Source organism: Ceratocystis lukuohia (assembly GCF_044167205.1).
Source record: "Ceratocystis lukuohia strain C4212 chromosome Unknown Supercontig7_pilon, whole genome shotgun sequence".
Lineage (NCBI taxonomy): Eukaryota > Fungi > Ascomycota > Sordariomycetes > Microascales > Ceratocystidaceae > Ceratocystis > Ceratocystis lukuohia.
In genome coordinates, this window is record NW_027263526.1 from 1,406,274 (window position 1) to 1,424,456 (window position 18,183).

At 49.0% G+C, this 18,183-nt stretch overlaps 4 protein-coding genes across 4 annotated transcripts; all 4 read right to left on the bottom strand.

Annotated features, from left to right (window-relative positions):
- Nucleotides 1-1,844: 1,844 nt before the first annotated feature.
- On the bottom strand, nt 1,845-2,270 carry HOO65_070283 (Vegetative incompatibility protein HET-E-1; the record flags this gene model as incomplete). Its single annotated transcript, XM_071001291.1, has 1 exon — nt 1,845-2,270. One exon carries the CDS (start codon nt 2,268-2,270, stop codon nt 1,845-1,847), a length of 426 nt encoding a protein of 141 aa, XP_070857001.1.
- Nucleotides 2,271-4,598: 2,328 nt separating this feature from the next.
- On the bottom strand, nt 4,599-7,973 carry HOO65_070284 (Vegetative incompatibility protein HET-E-1; the record flags this gene model as incomplete). Its single annotated transcript, XM_071004853.1, has 3 exons — nt 4,599-5,360; nt 5,423-7,372; nt 7,440-7,973. The coding sequence occupies 3 exons, from the start codon at nt 7,971-7,973 to the stop codon at nt 4,599-4,601; spliced, it is 3,246 nt and encodes a 1,081-aa protein (XP_070857002.1).
- Nucleotides 7,974-10,105: 2,132 nt separating this feature from the next.
- HOO65_070285 (Protein kinase domain protein) lies at nt 10,106-12,277 on the bottom strand (the record flags this gene model as incomplete). Its single annotated transcript, XM_071001292.1, has 1 exon — nt 10,106-12,277. One exon carries the CDS (start codon nt 12,275-12,277, stop codon nt 10,106-10,108), a length of 2,172 nt encoding a protein of 723 aa, XP_070857003.1.
- A 3,386-nt stretch (nt 12,278-15,663) lies between these two features.
- Nucleotides 15,664-17,436, bottom strand: HOO65_070286 (putative transporter C3H1.06c; the record flags this gene model as incomplete). The annotated part of the gene is made up of 1 exon (XM_071001293.1): nt 15,664-17,436. One exon carries the CDS (start codon nt 17,434-17,436, stop codon nt 15,664-15,666), a length of 1,773 nt encoding a protein of 590 aa, XP_070857004.1.
- Between the last annotated feature and the right edge of the window lie 747 nt (nt 17,437-18,183).

The window sequence follows — 18,183 nt, forward strand, 5'->3', positions numbered from 1 at the left end:
GGAGCTTTGCTCCTTGGTTTTAGTGGATCAGGTAGTGACGTTCTTGGAGCATGACCGGGGTTAACACATTCCCATTAGGGTTATATATGTTTTATTGCAATGTTCAATTTCGTACTTCTACATTTCCATGTAGTTATGTCATTTGGCTAAAAAGTAGGCGATGCTAACGAAGAAAAGTGCATGTAAGCCTCTAAGAAGGCGTGTTACTTGCCTTTACCTCGTGGTCTTTGAATAAGTTTGCTATTCGCCTTGGTTTTGTTTGTATTATTTGATGTCTACTTATTGGTTTTCCACAGCAATACGACGCCATGTTCTGGGCCAAGTGGCCAAGAAGATGCCGCCTTCCGACAGTCAGCAGTTGTAAGTGTGCATCGACTTGAAGAAACTCCTACGACTCTTTAGGGTCTAGCCTTGTGCTGAGAAGGCTTTTCTGCCAGGTTGCCTGTGGGGTTCCCTGGTGGGTACGATTCTAGGATTGGTTGCTTGGTGTTTTTTTTTGGTTTGTGGCACCCTGCCTGTTTGGTAGTCTAGCCTGGGGGAGGCCAACGACTCTCGGCCTAGAGTATTGGCTCTGGCGGAGTACGTTGACTTTGTCCTCTGTTCAATGAAGCGGCTGCCACATTTCAAAGCAGTCATCGGTCGGGTTCATCTTTGTTATTATTATTATGTTATTTTACGTATACCTACTGTTATTTCGCAGCAATACGACGGCGTGTTCCGGATATGAGCTGCTGGCTGATGTCATCTTCCAGTGACTGCTGGGCGGTCAGCAATTGCAGGTTTGCTTGGATTTCGAGCGACTCCTATGACTTTTTAGGGTCCGGCTTAGCAGCTAGGAGGCTTTTCCGCCTGCTGTTGCCTGAAGGCGTCCTTGTTGGGTATGGTTCCTGGTGTTTTTGGTCTGCGACAACCGCGTGTCAACTAGTCTAAAAGGCCCCCGGCTTTCGGCACGGGGGGTAGGCCCTGGCGGAGTACAGCGGTTTTGTCCTTCCATATGCATGGCTGTTGCCGCATCGTTTAATCTTTTTCCCGTTATGCTGGTGGCTGGTAGTAGAGCTCCCTCTGCACCTTCTCATGGAGCCCTCCTCGACATCTCCTTCCTGTCCTGCAAACGTTTCCTCCTCCTATTTCTTCTCTCTTCCCCTTCCCTTCTCCCTCAAATTCGCCCTCTTCCTCCCCTTCTTCGTTGTTGCCCTTGCCGTCTCGGAGTTGGTTGTGTCATCCTAGGCTGCCCTTGTTGTGATCGCTCCCCTGTAGTCTGCGGTGGCAGTGACCTGCCCCTCCGCGTTTCTTGAGGGGGGGGTTGCCTCTGTGGTGTCCAGACAGCTCAGCTCGGGCTCGGGTTGTTGTGTCTCTTGAAAGAGCCTCAGGTTGCGGCGAAGCATGTTGGCGACGTAACATGTCGCTTTCGTGTTTTTAAGGAGCTTGTCCGGGAACATTTGGCTCCATGGTCTAGGCAGTGCCTTGCAAGTCCACCGATGGCCTCGTTCCCTTGTTTGGTCGCAGGATTTCCATCCAAGTGGGCAGTTGTGTCCCCATTACTCGTGGTATTTGTCGAAGTCTCCATCGCCAGTTCTAGCCGCGAGGATATGGCCCAGCTCTATTCTAGTAAGCCCTTTGTGGCGGGAGTTGTGGAAGGGGAGTTCAGTGGGGACGCCGGTTCCAAGCGGACGGTATCTTTTTTGTTCTTTCCACCACCCTTCGTAGTCGAGACGCAGCTGGTCTCTTCTCCATCTCCGTGCTCCTGCGAGGCTGAAGCGGTGTTCTGTTACCAGCCCCTGGCATTCCAACTTGGCCTGGGTATCGGCTAGCTCATTGCCTCTGATGCCCATGTGTCCTGGGACCTATAGCACTCGGGCGAGCCTTCCGGGTGTCTTGTCTGCCCAGACTTTTAGGATTCGTCTTGTCTCGTCTACCGATTCCTCTGATGTGCTGTTTTTGGTGGCTGCATTGCGGAGTCGGTCCACAACTCCTCTGTTGTCTAGACACAGCCTGATTTCTCTAGCTCCTTCGCAAGCTGTCGCTCGCTTAGTTGCCTCGAGAGCGCCAACTGCATCCGCATCTGCCACCTCCATCCACTTTCCCAGAGCTATGTGGTATACTTCTCGGGTAGCTCCGTCTTCGATGATAGCCCATCCTGCGCCCGCGTTGCCACTTGCATCTTTCGATCCGTCGGAGTACGCGACGAGCGTTCCTGGCAAGGTATTCTCTACCTCTGCCTGGTGTCGCTTCGTTTCCTCCTCTTTGCTGAGCCACGTTTGGGGCGGCATGTCTAGTCCTTCTAAGAGTGGCCTCAACCTAGTGTGTTTCCCCATTTGCGCTGACAGGAGTTTACGTAGCCTCTCCACCACTGGGTTGAAATTTGGCCCTCCCAGAATGTGTCTATCATCTAGTATGTGCCACCGTATGGCTTCCCTCCTCTTTTCATCCTCCAGGAGGATTTCGAAAGGAGGAAACTAGGTGTCTTTCCATTATCTCAGTCTGTCTACAAAAGTCAAACAATCATCCCATCACCATCCCCTGTTATACAGCTGATTCCAAACCAAAGCTCCTGGCATACAACTGCCTCAATGCGGCGCCAACTCAGTTAATGGGAGTATGGCGATAGCCAAGTGGTGATGGATCGGAAGGATATGGAGACAATTCAAGGCAAAGGAAAGGCAGAAACACGGCAAATGACACTGGCGATAACACCAAAGAAGGCATTACAAGGGGTATCATAGGAGTCACTGTAGGAGGGACCATAGGAGGCAGAGGGAGGGAAGGAGGCTACATACAACACTCGGAGCAAGAGGCCTAGAGTAGACTGTTTTGAATTGAAGAGGAAAGGGATGTTGTAAAGTGGGGCGACTACGACTAATTGATTGGCCGGACTCTTGTTATTTTAGGCACGTGATTAAGTCAGGGTTATCAGGATTGCTGACCCTGATACAGTTCGCCCAAACGTTAGGGTTAGTGCTAGACATCTTCTTCCAAGGCCCAAGTGCTTGATCTAGAACATGGTAGTGATGGCTGAGATCCGTCCCTCGGACTAGACTTAGATAGATACAGGACAACTTCAATAATCACTTATTCCTTCTTCCTCTTCTTCACAGCACAATCAGTACCTCCTCCTAATATCTACTGTTAGATTAGTTCACTTACTTGGTGGTTTGTGGGGCATTAGATTGTGGGGTGCGAGCAGGAAATGGTAATGATGCGAATGGGAACACTCTTTATATAATGTGAGGGCTAGAAGGATGAGAGGTGGGCTTTTCCTAGAAGCCTGTCTCTTTGTCAAACCTTACAAGAAGCTTTGACATCAATGGGTAGTTATTCGTAAAGCAATTGGGCTAATGATTAGGCATTTGTGTAACGTAATTTACATGCCAACAAGAGACTTCCCAATACCCCTCGCATTCATTATTCCACAGGAATATAATAACCACAAAGTTCTATTTAAAATAACTGCATTTGGATTCACCCAAGGATCCCTTGTCTTCTAGGCAGGTTCTTGCATTATGGCCTGTCTTCCCACAAATGCCACAGTGCTGAATGCCCGCCGCAGCCGACTTCGACTAATCACCATTCTGTCGCATTTCTTGAGCCACCTACTGATCAAAATCTTGTTGGGCTAGAATCTCCTCGGCATCCCCTACAGTAAGGCGCCCTACTTGCTATATACGTGTCTTTTTGACTCTCCAGCGTTTGCTGAGTGTCTCATTTGCTACTGCAGAGACTTGTTCTACTCGCGTAAAAGCACTACCGCGTGCATTATTGCCTGTCTCCCCTTTGCAAGCTGGTCCATAGCACCATAAAACGGAGTTGGAGAGCTTCCCTGATGATGGGCAGTTCGACCCTTGACGTATGTAGACTGTGAGAGGGCTTGTGTCGGGTTGTGTGGCATCAAAGAGACCCAAGTGTCAGTCCCTTCAGGAAGCGGGCCAGTCAGTGTTAGAGTCCATAACTTGGCGTCCAGCTTCAATGAAACTGCCTGAGGACCATCAGGCATCAGTCGTACATGTGATTAAAACGAGTCTTGAGATATGGCTGTCGATGGACGAAGTATGAAGCCTAGCTCTGTCCAGCGCATCCTGCGTCACCTTCTGAGAGGAGATTGGCTATTTCTTCAACACCATCAAGTCAGAGAGGAAGTCCTCGCTAATCTAGGTCAAGAATTAACTTGACTAGAGTCTCTTCTTTAGGTACAGTCAATCTCGTAGAGTTAGCGCGTACTTCTTACCGAGCGCGTCTTCCCTTCATCCTTGAGTGTAAGGTGCTGAAGCTGACTGTGTAGATCCTAGCAGCCTCTCAGATTCCAAATTTTGGGTTTTGTTTGATAGCTACAATGGCAAGAGCGAGATTGGCCACTTTAGAATTTGAAAGTATTACAGGTGGTTTGGGCAAAGTGGCTTGAAAGATGGAAGTGTGAAAATCTGAGTAGAGCGTCCTGTTCGCTTGTAAATTACGTTGCTAAAACTACATATGATCAATAAGAAAACTTAAATGTTGCGAAACAAGAGTTGAATTTGCAAAGAAACGCCTATGTTGTAGAAAGTTTAATCTATAATACAATGGACATGATACTTCATCCAAGGACATTTCGCTTTCATGATAGCCTACTGAAGCCAGTCTCCAGATCTAAATTCCATGATTATGATGCGGCCAGAGAAAGTACCGAGCCCAAGTTTGGTGTGGGCTGTTGTGAATTTTAGAGGCCGACAAGATGGCGGCAGCCAAAGGATCCTTTGACCATCCTCCATAATCCAGACATGATCGTTGGTGAGACTGTATGTGTAGGATCTAGAGTGAGGCAAAGAAGCTTGACTAGCTGGTAGTCCTGATGCTATTCGCTGCTCATCATTTGTAAACACTGCTGATGTCACAGAACGTCCATGGCCCTCAAGAGTCTGCACACACGCACCAGAAGTCGCATCCCAGATCTTGACAGTGTTGTCAGCAGACCCTGATGCCAGTCGCTGTCCATCGTTGGAGAACACCACTGATGTCACGTAATGTCCATGGCCCTCAAGAGTCTGCACACACGCACCAGAAGTCGCATCCCAGATTTTGACTGTCTTGTCCCAAGACCCTGATGCCAGTCGCTGTCCATCATTGGAGAACGCCACTGACTTCACAGGAGTTTTATGGCCCTCGAGAGTCTGCAGACAGGCATCCCAATTTTCTTCAACCCTTGGCTTTACCTTCATCCAGTCTAGCTCTTCGTGACTAAATATTTGCTTTATCAAGCTGTTGCTAGGGCTGAATATGAGCGCTGAACTATAGACCTGCAGGGGGGCAATCTCAATAACTCTTGCATTCAGGAGGAGAAATCGGTAGGCGTCTTTGACAATTTCCTGGAGGTGCTTTGATGCATATTGCTGTTGTTCAATGTTAACCCCTGATTTTTCAAAATCAATCCTCTCAATGCACAGCAACTTACCAGACAAGATTCTAATTTCCCAACAGCTCGTACTCCAGTATAGACGCTTCGTAACAGACTAAGAGCTTCTAGCCATTGGAGATATTTCGTTTTGAAGAAGGCCAAGATCTCATTATTTTCACTAGCTCTTACATCTACAGGCGAGTCATAAAAATGATCAACCCAAAATGTGCAGGAATATCTGATAGCAGCCAATGGGCCAGGATCAGGAGGAGAAACTTCATCGATGAGAGACCCTAGAGCCTTCAGGTGGTAAATATCGCGTTCTAGAGTTTCGCAGAGCAGATCCATCGATCGCATGAAGACCGTTTGGTGTTGGTGCGCAATGTCGGAGGGTAGGACTTGGTCCAATGCTTGATCCATGAAGTAGTCCTTTGCTGACTGGTGGACGAAGGAGACGGCATTGTCATTAAGAGTCAAGAAAGACCCGCATAACTTGATAACTTCTTCCACCTCTTCCATGCCCACACCAGTCAGTCCTTCAACAAGGCCATGCAGCTCTTCCAAAGTGATGGGTCGGTATACAACCAAGACTTTAGCAATAACGTCTTTGCAAAGCTGAGCATCGCGTGACTGAGACATCTGTTGCAGCATTTCTTTGTATAGAGCATCAAGCCCGGGTGGAAACGACTTTAGTTTAGCCAAGGTATGGCGTTTGCGTGTTTTTTCATTGGAGAGCTCTTGACAAACCAGGGCCACCCACAGAAAGGTGCCATGAGCATTTGACTGCAAATGATCCAAGACAGTGGCCTTCATCTCATCGTCGTATTTCCTTTCCTGCACAAGCTGATCTACCTTGAACTTGATGTAAGTGTCGACCGCTGCGGAGATCGAATCCTGGTTTATTTCAAGGTGGATTTTGACTTTTTGCTTGGCATCATTCAGACTCTCCTCAATATCCGGCCAATTACGGCTTGATACAATCCATTTCGCAGTGGAAGACTTGGTGATGAAGTCAAGTAGGCGCTTCCGATCCACAGTACACTCATCCAGGGCATCGACGACTAGAATGGCATTCTTCAAGCTCGGATCCTTCAACATCTCAGTTGCCATTCCTCGGACCTCAAACCAAGCAGACTCATTTTCAAATAGCTTTTTCCCCACGGAATCATACTTTCTCCGCACGTGTTTGGTAAGCTGTGGATTGCAATGTGCAAGGTGATAAATCAGGCCTCGTAGCACAGACGTGGCGGAGCTCAATCGATTACCACCCGTGGCTTGGCAAAAGAAGTAGTAGGGTGATGTTAACGGATCCAACTCCAGCTCATCGATGATGCCACAAAGGAGCATCGTTTTGCCTTTACCGGCATCCCCTTTGATCCAGAGGATTCGGCTTTCCGGGTTGTTTTTGAACTTCTGGAAGTCGTTGTGTTCGAGAATCCATTTGTACGAGTCTCTCAGCAAGCCACCTTTTTTGTCTTGGATGTCCTCCTTGTCCGTTCGGGGATCGGTCGTGTAGAGGTCTCGAAGGCACTTCTTATCCTCTTTGTCGTGATGCCTCTTTTCCTGTTGCTCTGCTTGACTCTGTATTGCTGCATAGATGTTCTCTAGACTGACTTGCAAATCAGACGCTGTGTTGTTGAGATCACGAATTTGCGTTTGGATCTCTTGGGTATTGTACTGCTCCATATCGTGCAACACGGTCTTTTCGGTTGCCTTGATGTCATTGAGCTGACCTGCCCAGTCATCGATCAAAAACATGTCCCTCACAAAAGTGACGGCTGGACTGCGATGGTAGAGACAAACGCTTCTGATTTGATACAAGAGGAGCTTTTCGAAGAGCTGCGTGATGTTCTTCTCCAGTGTGTCTCGTAGCACGACTGTGGTTTTATGTTCCTTATTTTCGTCGAGAAGCAAACTGGTGAGGCTCCAATACCACTCTGTTCTGCCTAAAACATACTGGATGCCTTGGCGATTTTCAACTGCTTCGGCGATGGGGTTTTTCAAGACCTATGCAATGTTAGCCACTAAAAGCACGCTTTGTTTTCTTTTCCGTGAACAAATCGCCATCACATACCTCTATTCCAAGGCAGACAGTTGCCCATATAACAGCAGCTTCTGGGGCAGCACGGAGAGCTCTATCCATGATTCCCATCACAGCCTGCACTGCTCGCAAACCATCGTCGGTTCCTTGCACTAGGGCAGCTTGCTTCTTTGTTTTTTCGATCCCTTGCTCAGCAACCTCTCTCATTTGAGATGACGTGACGTTTAGTTCCGCTGTCACCTTGCCTTCGATTCGATCGGTAGGTTTCACGCTTAGGTGGCACTTGGATAAGATAATCTTCTCGAACGCCTCCACTAACTTTGGCTCTTTCGATCTCGAACCTTTGTACGCATTTTCCCATATCTTCTCTTGCAAAGTGGACAATGCTACCGGCTCGGGCTTAAGCGGTGATAGAGGCGCCGCGGCCTCTAAAAACGATGGAGCTTGCTCGGGTTCTAGCTGTATTGCAACAGATGAGGAGACTGTCGGCGACGCAGCTTCGCCTGGCCTCGAAACAGGCGCTTTTCTCTTTGGGAAGTGACGTTTAACTTTGTTGAGAATTCTCATAATTCCGGCTCTCAGGGGCGTGTATTGCAATAGTGAAAGAAGATCAACTTGGACAATGAATGAGTTGAAAATGGGATTGCTTTGTCGATACTATAGCATTCTTGATACCAGATGCGGGGAAACTTGTATTGCCGTCCAAGGCTGAGTTTATTGGGCTACAAGCATCGGATCACTTTCGCCGTGGCCGGCCCTACCATATGCATGGCTGTTAAGCGATGCATAATATGCAACATACATTTCGCCCAAGATGCGTACGATAACGAACAACAGAGATAAGAGATGTTTCTCATTCAAAAAGGGGTATGGAATTCAGGTATATTGCCCTAGTCGTTGCATCACTTTTCTTCCATGTTCACTCAAGTAAATGACCACTACTTGTCCGTAACCTAAGTCAGGGTTACCAAGATTGCTGACCCTGATACAGTTCGCCCAAACGTTAGGGTTAGTATTAGACATCAAGGGTCTTGTGGGTGTTACGCCTGCGTCTATGATACGGCAGTTGTAACCCTGCAGCTATTGACCACAGTAAACAAGCGCTATAATCACTCACGTTGATGCATATAGATACGTGAGTATCGTATGAATAGCTTTCCTAAAAATGTATGTCGATTCTCTGATTCTAAAAGCTTGATGAAGAAGGAAGCAAACTCTGTGACAGACTTCCGAAGTTGGCGCTTCGTAAGTATCTCAGAGTGGGGTCAGGGTCAGATTGTCATGTGACCATGAACCCTAAAACCTACAACAAGACAGCATTGCCACCCTGACTGCCAGGCCCCCCAGATTGCCTGTTAGTACTCCTACCATTAAACAGACTAAATAGAACAATGACAGGTGTATCAACACCAGCTATGAGGCTAAGCCTGCCACATCATCGATGCCACCCACCCCTATAACGTGGCACTGATTCTGCCTACTGTTATTTCGCAACAATACGACGGCGTATTCCGGACAGGGGCTGCTGGTTGATATCGTCTTCTAGTAACTCCTGGGCAGTCTGCAGTTGCAGGTTTGCTTAGATTTTGAGCGACTCCTATGACTTCTTAGGGTCCGGCACTTAGGCCAGGAGGACTCTCTGTCCAGCGTAGCCCTAGGGCGTGCCTGTGCGATTGGATACCTGGTGTTTTTGGTCTGCGACGACCACGTGTAAACTAGTCTAAAAGGCCGCCGGCTTTCGGCACGGCGGAGTATAGCGGTTTTGTCCTTCCATATGCATGGCTGTTGCCGCATCATGTAATCTTTTTCCCGTTATGCTGGTGGCCGGTAGTAGAGCTCCCTCCGCACCTTCTCATGGAGCCCTCCTCGATGTCTCCTTCCTATCCTGCAAACGTTTCAAGGGTAGCATGAACAGCACATATCTTCAGCTTTAGCTACCTGCCTTGTGTAGATCTTACTGCGCGGAGAATGATGCTCCCATAGGCTTGCTGCAGGCAAGCAGTGTGATCCATCCATCCTTAGAGATTGTCGCTCGACTCTAGCCAAGTCCCTTCGATTAGCCTCTCCCGCCCTACTATAGCCATTGCACACACATGGATTAGAAGCCGACAAATGGCCATGTCTAATCCTCCCCTTCTCTGTCTTTGCAAGACTTTTTGCGGTACTGTCAAGCTTCTACCAAGACGCTGAGAGGCCACGGCGTTGACTTATAACCAAGGTTTGCGGCCTACATGCCCACTTGATCGAGCCTCTACAAGAATGAGATCAAAACCGGCCACATGCGTGACCTTTTGCCTTTGCTTTCAAACATAGTAGGCTGTAGTTAGACTCATTAGCTCAAGCAGTCGTTTCCAACTCGGATATATGGCAAGCATGACCCACCACCACACCACTTAACCTTACACCCTTGTTCTGCCTCAGCACTTCTTCTGCAGTATCGACATCTTATTAGATTGTGTGAAGGGAAAGATAAGTGATGAAAAGCAGTGATGGGATCTGTGTAAATGCTAGCAAAGAAGGATTCGATTGGGACATGTGGTATAGATATGCCCTGGACAGGTATGGCGATGGAGGCTTTACGCCTTCAACTGTCAGATGACAGCGACATACTCACTTACCTAGCTGTTTACCATCATGACTTCCTTCCTACAAGGTCACATATCCCTGCATGTAGTGGTAAAATAATTGTTTGACATTAGCTAGAGCTTGCTGATAGCCTCGTTCAAGGCAGCTATTATAGGATTGTAAAGTTGGTCAGGGTCTCCAATAGGTGTTCCAATGTTCATCCACATGTCCTTGTCAGAAGGAAAAAGGATTTTTCTTATCTTCAGGCAGACCGGCTTCACGACATCCAGCGCCTCGGGAAATTCCTCCATAATCCTTGCAAGAACAGCCACAGCCATGTGAGCTTCCTTAACACCTGCTACATCTTCGAATGTCCCAATCCCCCATTTCCAGAGTTTGCCATACCTGGGCAGGTTCTGTTTACCAGCGAATCCATTACTCCATGCTTGGCGTGCGCACATCCAAAGCAAGACATAGAAGAACGACTCGAGGTCGTGGCGGTAGGTGTGATCCTTTTTGCGCAGTACCTCTATCGCCATAAACTGCATTGTGCCGGTCCGGTACCGTGCCCCGCTCGGTTCACTGTCTAGTACTTTGGCCAAGTCAAGATCGATGAGCATGCCCTTGAAGCCATTGGCTGTTTCGGGGTTGGTGATAATAATGTTGTTTGGAGAGATGTTGCGATGCAAGATCTTACCAGTGACATAGAGAGACCGATGCGCTTTGATCGCATCCCGCTCAGATTCCAGCAATTCCTTGATGCTTCTAAAGTCGCTGATGACACGACCGGCTGGTGAGACGACAAGACAGGAGTAGATCCTGTTCTCCCACAGATTCTCGCCAGGTGTGTACAGACTCGGCTTCGTATTGCTAGACCGCCGCGTCTTTGACCCAGATGCATTGCTAGAAGTCTGATCAGCTGAAGATCTGCGCTTGGTTGACATGCTCATGGTTGTTAGTGAATCGTGAAAGCAAATGTCCTCGCTCCGAAAAGGCTGGGCTGCGGAGAATCGGAGTCCTTCCCGCATCTCTGCAATAGTAGTGATTTGACGATGTGCCACAACCCTAGCCACACCCTCGACACCCATAGCTTCCGCCCGTTTCAGTTGTTCCACCTCAAGCTTGCGCTTATCTGGTATCCACGAAAATTTGGCAACGTAGCTGTCTTGCGTCTTGTAGCATGTCGTCCCGCGACACACAATGGCTTTTTGTCGAATCATTAGCTTGTCCAGGCGGAGCCTTGTTTCTTTGCCACTTGCATCATCTAAGATGACGTAGCGATACCCATCCCGCCGCTCCATGAACGTATCTAGGCCCATAGTATCATCATCCATTGTGGCATAGCCAACAAGGGCACGCGCAAATTTGTCCGGCTCATCGTGGATGTCGAACGTACCCGAGCTGTACGCCCCTGAACGATCGAAGATCCAGAGTTCCATTTTAAAAGCATAAAGAGTGAAGGCGTGAACGAATCGGCGTGTCGGCTGGTCAGTGAAGACACCTTGAACATGGCGTGTGAGCCGAAGGAAATCGACCTCGAATCTGCTTGGGTGGTAGGACTTCTTCTGCCCCCCCACAACAAGGACATTCTTGTACCAAAGTCTGTCACTCCCTTCCGCAGCTGGCCTCTGCAAGAAAAGGTCCATCTGTCCTTTTTGCTCTTGGAACAGGTTGGCGGTCTTGGTGGTGTGGAACCTGTAAGGCGCGTGTTCCAAGAAGCGCTCTTCCAGAGAGCGAAGCCAGTCCCAGACCAGCTCTTCGTCAGGCACCTTCGGGAAGGCCGTCCATTTTTTTCCATCGTGCGCGGTCAACACCCCCTCGAGCATTGCCTCCTGTTCTCTGCGCCACCTCTTGGGATCAAAGAACTTCTCCCAGAAGCCCCCCACATTGCGGAAGGTGCAGTTCTTTATCTCTTCAAAAGTTCCTCTGTATGTCGAGGTGATGCTGGCGGGGATAGGAGTGAGAACGATGAGGTTGTTGATGATGTCGAATACAGCTTCCCAGATGTCGGTGTCAGCAGATTTGTTAACGACATGGCGGACAAGAGGACGAAATGCGTCGAGTCTAACTGCACCCCTTCGGACATTCTGTAGAATCGAGATTAATTTTCCCACCATGTCACCGTTTCCATCGGGAGAAGGAAGGCTGAATGCTGCTTCAGATCCAACAAGAGCGTGTAGAAGGTGTGCGATATCTTCCTTCTGTGGATTGTCGACGTCGACGCGTAATCTTTCTCGAAGATGGTCAAGCGCATTTTCGAGAGGGTTTTCTGAAAAGATTTTGATCTGCTGTTCTGTGAGGGCCATTTTGAACCAAAGTGTAGCGCGGCGATGGGTTTAGCAGACGAGATTGAAGGACTGAGATGGAAAGTAACAACACAAAACAAGGCAGACGCAACACATCACGTGATACTTGTGGCGATAAGGTTGTTGTCAGGCCGGTGGTGTGAACCGTCGGAACTGGGGCATCCAATTCCCAAGACAAGCAGTAAGGTCCCAGCAGTGCTTTCTTTGTTCAAGTAGTAAAAATAAAAATAACAAGGCAAGGCAAGGCAAGGCAAGGGCTATAATGCAGAGTCGGGGTTGAGGCCTCGACAAGTGAATACAAAGCGAGGGTGAGAACGAAGATCCAAAGAAGGCCTGCCGTTTTCTGGGTTATTGTACTATTTAACGTCTACCTACTGTTGTTTCACAGTATAAAATGGGGGTCTTTTGTTTGTTTGCACCATTTAACGTCTACCTACTGGTTTTCCATAGCAATACAGCGGGACGGAAGCAGCGTCGTTGATGTTGTCTTCCGCTACCACTTTTGGCCAGTCACCGGTTGCAGGTGTGTGTCGGCTTCAAGTATCTCCTATGACTTTTTAGGGTCCGGCTTAGCAGCCAGGAGGCTTTTCCGCCTGCTGTTGCCTGAAGGCGTCCTTGTTGGGTATGGCTTCTGGTGGTTTTGGTCTGCGACGACCGCGTGTCAACTAGTCTAAAAGGCCCCCGGCTTTCGGCACGGGGAGTAGGCCCCAGCGGAGTACAGCGGTTTTGTCCTTCCATATGCATGGCTGTTGCCGCATCGTGTAATCTTTTTCCCGTTATGCTGGTGGCTGGTAGTAGAGCTCCCTCAGCACCTTCTCATGGAGCCCTCCTCAACATCTCCTCCCATTCCTTCTCTCTTCCCCTTCCATTCTCCCTCAACTTCATCCTCTTCGTCTCCTTCGTTACTGCCCTTCCTGTCTCGGGGCTGGTTGTGTCATCCTAGGCTGCCCTTGTTGTGATCGCTCCCCTGTAGTCTGCGGTGGCAGTGACCTACCTCTCCGCGTTTCTTGAGGGGGGGTTGCCTCTGTGGTGTCCAGACAGCTCAGCTCGGGCTCGGGCTGTTGTTTCTCTTTAAAGAGCCTCAGGTTGCGGCGAAGCACGTTGGCGACATAACATGTCGCTTTCGTGTTTTTAAGGAGCTTGTCCGCGAACCTTTGGCTCCATGGTCTGGGTAGTGCCTTGCAGGTCCACCAGTGTCCTCGTTCCTTTGCTTGGTTGCAGGCTCTGCATCCAAGTGGGCAGTTGTGTCCCCATCGCTCGTGGTATCTGTCGAAGTCTCCATCGCCAGTTCTAGCCGCGAGGATATGGCCCAGCTCTATTCTAGTCAGCCCTTTGTAGCGGGAGTGGCGGAAGGGGGGTTCAGTGGGGACGCCGGTTCCAAGCGGACGGTATCCTTTTTGTTCTTTCCACCACCCTTCGTAGTCGAGACGTAGCTGGTCTCTTCTCCATCTCCGTGCTCCTGCGAGGCTGAAGCGGTGTTCGGCCGGACCGTATTGTATTGTACTGTATTATTTTACGTCTACCTACCAATTATTTCGCGGTAATACGACGGCATATTCCGGACAGGAGCCGTTGGCTGATGTCATCTTCCCGTGGCTCCTCCTGGGCGGTCAGCAATTGCAGGTTTGCTTGGATTTCGAGCGGCTCCTATGACTTTTTAGGGTCCGGCGCTTGGGCCAGGATGGCTCTCTGTCCAGCATCGCCCTAGGGCGTGCCTGCGGTGTTCCAGGTATTTTTGGTCTGCGACGACCGCGAGCGGCTAAGTCGTTGAGTTGAGTTGAGTTGAATATATTTAACGTCTACGGGAATCACTAAGATCAAACGACGCCGGATTGGTTACCGGACAGAATTAACCCTCTGCAGGGCTGACCACTGCGGCTAAGTCGTCATGTGTCGGAAGGTTCATAACCGTAAATATTGCCGCATTCGGATAGTTGATAAGACATCCGATATGGTCTAGGGGCTAGGATATCTCGCTCTCACCGAGAAGGCCGGGGTTCGATTCCCCGTATCGGAGTCATAGATGCCCGCCTGCTGTGGTAGTCTACGTACCTTTATTTTTTTTAGTGACCTAGACATAGGCATTATCTTAATTAGGCTGACAGACTGACATCCTGCTACATACGACCACAGCTTGTAGAAAGCACGGGATCCCGTCCGCTCTCCCCTAGTTAACCTACGAAGCGCTGGACTAGTACTACGGTGGGTGACCACGTGGGAATCCCCAGTGTTGTATGTCTTCTTTTTGGTGTCTTCCCATGCCAATGCCTCTGTTATAAATGCCGATATCTCCAATCTTGATATCACATACGACCATAGCTTGTAGAAAGCACGGGATCCCGTCCGCTCTCCCCTAGTTAACCTACAAAGCGCTGGACTAGTACTACGGTGGGTGACCACGTGGGAATCCCCAGTGTTGTATGTCCTTTTTTGGTGATTTGCTTCTCATCACTGATGCCCTAGAGGACCCTTCCATGATACTTGATCTGTGATGTATGTTCACGTACTGTTTAAATAGCACTGGTTCTTGTCTGTCTTTCAAAGCGATGGGTGACTATCACACAAGTTTGCTCAATAGCTAACATGTATTTGACTGTGTTTTTAACTATACTACAGTTGGCTGCTGTCTGCCTCTATCCCTTTAAGCTAGAGGAGAACTGCCGCATATCTTGATATCTTCTATCGTTGCCACTTACAGCCCATGGCCCGTGAAAACTGTAGGGCTCTGCTGGGCTCCGTAGCTAAGTCTCTGAGGGCTAGCTTAGTAGTGTGATAATTGGCCACACGAAAGCTATTAGACTTGCTTAGTACTTTACTCGCCTGTAAAGCTTCAAAATATCAGCTATTCTTGCATACGGCGTAACATTCATGTTTAGCAGTATATAGCATCGTAATGGCACGTGTTTTCTTTCTGTTCATCTACTAGGCCTTGAAGCAATGCTACAGAGATCAAATGAATAGTGGTAGTGGTGATGCTTATTGATCAATGGCTTCTCACTCAAGTTTCATACAAGTATCTTTATGTTGGCGGTGGGCATTTGGGTTGAGTAGTTACAGTGACTTGTCAGCTTGGAGTTAGTACTACCCATTGGATAGAAGCGGCTTTACATTGGAACAGGAATCACTAGTAAAAGGGACTGCGTATTACTTTGAGTGCCATTGCTATTGTTTTATTTGGTTAGGACCGTCGTAAGCAGACTAAAATATATAGAAATAAGTGTAACAATGTGTACGCAAAAAAATCAAAAATAAAGAACACTAGAAAGAAACAAACAGAAAGGGTATATCCACCAGCTATGCTTTTGCGATGATCTTAAAGAAACCAAAAAAAAAGAAATAAAACAGCTCAAAGATGATTACAGCACATGAGTTTTGGTTAGTACGATTTAGGCGGAGACTTGCGCCTTTTCGGACTGCGGCGCTGCCTCTTCATCACTGTTCGAGTTTCTGTTGTGCTCGGCTTGCATACTCTTCAAGCCAGTCTTGTGCTCAACATGATCCCTACTAAGCGTCTTTTGTTGGATGAATAGCGCAGCTAGTGTTCCAACAAAGCCAAAAACAGCGAACATGATGTACATCTTGCTTAGAGATGCTGCATAGAGCGCCTCGACTAACTCTTTCTGAGCCTCGGGCAGACTACGAACCATAGTTACGCTAGTAGCAGCGTTGTGGCCACTGAAGCGGGCCGCAAGGCTAACCCCAAGGGAGGGCTCGAGACTCTTGTAGTGGGTATCCATCTCATTGTTGAAGATGGCGCCTCCAACAACAATAGAGATGGCAGCCGCGATTTGACGAAAAAAGCTAAATGTAGCAGTACTCGAGGCAATATCGCGGGGGGCAACGTTGGTTTGGAGAGCAAGGAGTGGAGCCTGGAAGTTGGGACCGACGCCGATACCTGCTATAAGCTGGTATATGATGATCTTGACGAGAGGGGAATTTTTATCAAGGTCAATAAAAAGTCCGAAACCAAGGGTCATGGTGGCCATGCCGGCAATGATGACCAGCTTGTACTGACCTGTCTTTTTAATGAATAGGCCGGCAAGTGTGGAAAAGAAGGCCAGAGACACGATGAAGGGTAGAAGATAGTAGCCAGACTGAAGCGAGGTATGGGCCTTGGCACCCTGGAAATACAGCGGTAGCCAGTAGGCTCCAGATTGGAAAACAAAAGACTGGAAAAAGGCTATGGATAGAGCAGCTTGGTTGGCCGTGGCCTTGAAGATGCGCAAGGGTATAACGGGGTACTTGGCAATCTTCCACTCGATGACGGCAAACAAGCCGATCATCACGCCGCCAAAGATAATCAGGCAAAGCACGGTAGCTGAGTCCCACGGGAAGGTGATGCCGCCGAATTCAAGTGCTAGTAAGATCATGGTGGTGCCGCCAATGACCGTCATGCTGCCCATCCAGTCGACAGCAGCGAGTCCCTCACGCATAGATGTGCGTGGGTTGTGGAGTTTAAGGAAGAAAAACAAAATGACAATGCAGACGCCGCAGACGGGCAAGTTGATGTAGAAGCACCAGCGCCAGCTAATCTCTGACGTGAAAACGCCGCCAAGAAGCGGCCCAGAAGCCGCAGCAACGGCCCAGACTAGACCAACCATTCCAAAATAGAAGCTGCGCTGGCGCAGCGAGAAGAGGTCGCTGATGCAGATGTTCACCAGCGAGAGAATGCCACCGCCACCGCCACCCTGGATAGCACGGGAAGCAATTAGCATGGCCATACTCTGCGAGACGGCACAGAGTAGCGAGCCGAGAAAGAAGATGGTGGTGGCTATGAGTAGCACAGGCTTGCGGCCCCAAATATCCGAAACCTTGCCCCAGATTGGTACCAAAGCCGCATTGGATAGCATGAAAGCACTTCCAACCCAGGTGTAGCCCAGAGATGAGTTGAAGTCGGCAGCAATTGTAGGAACAGCGGTTGTGATGATGGTGGAATCGAGGGCGACAAGGAAAAGCGACGAACAGAGGGCGAGCATGATAATGATAGTCTCGGTGCGTGTGCGAGCGGGTGTGGATTTTGCGGGGGGAGAGTGGGAAGAGGGTTCTGTAGGAGGCAAAATGTCGCCTTCAGGAGCCTCAGGTGTAGTCGTCGTCGCTGGGGAGCCAGCTGCGATGCTGGCTGTATCGCCAGGCGCATCGGTGGGGTCTTTGAGGGCCATAACAGACTAGCAAGAGGGAAATGGACAATTGAGAAAATAGAAAGAGAAACGGAGATATGATGGGATCAGAAGATGAAGGGACAAAGAGGTGGAGAGGCAAAGATATGAAGAGAGTAGAACGTAGAGAGACGCGGAGGATGGATAGAAGTGAGGAAACATGGAGGTAACCAGCACGAAAAGAAGTTTGAATGAACAAGTGGCACATGGGAAAGATAAATGCTTGCCCTACATTCTTGGTTCTAGGTAGTAGCAAGATTTTGCCATCTACAATCCTACGCTCGCAGTATCGGCCTGTTTATCCCGGATGCACGCAAGCGCATGTACACCAAGTTGCAACCATCAACGTATACGTACCTACGTATGTATCTCCTGTCAGTATCTCCATCCATAACTCCATAACTAGGGCTGGCAGGGTAGCTTTGCTGCTGCTGGGACAACAGAGCTTAACCTGAATCGGACATAAGAAAAACATGATCACGATGGAAAGGAGCCGGGGCTTCGCGTAATACTGCTTAAACTGTTGCTGTAATATTACGTTTGTTTAGAGACATACGTACATCCCCCTTTGTCACCAGTGCCAAAAGCCCCAAGGCTAGATCCTGTGCAGTGACATGACAGCCCCAGCCGGCTAGAAAAGCTTGTCTTGCGCTTGTTTTCCGCCTATCTCCGTGGAACTGGTAGGCCTCGAGCTTGTGTCAGGCAGCAGCCATAGAGAAAACAGAGCCACTATAGCATGTAGGCCTTTAG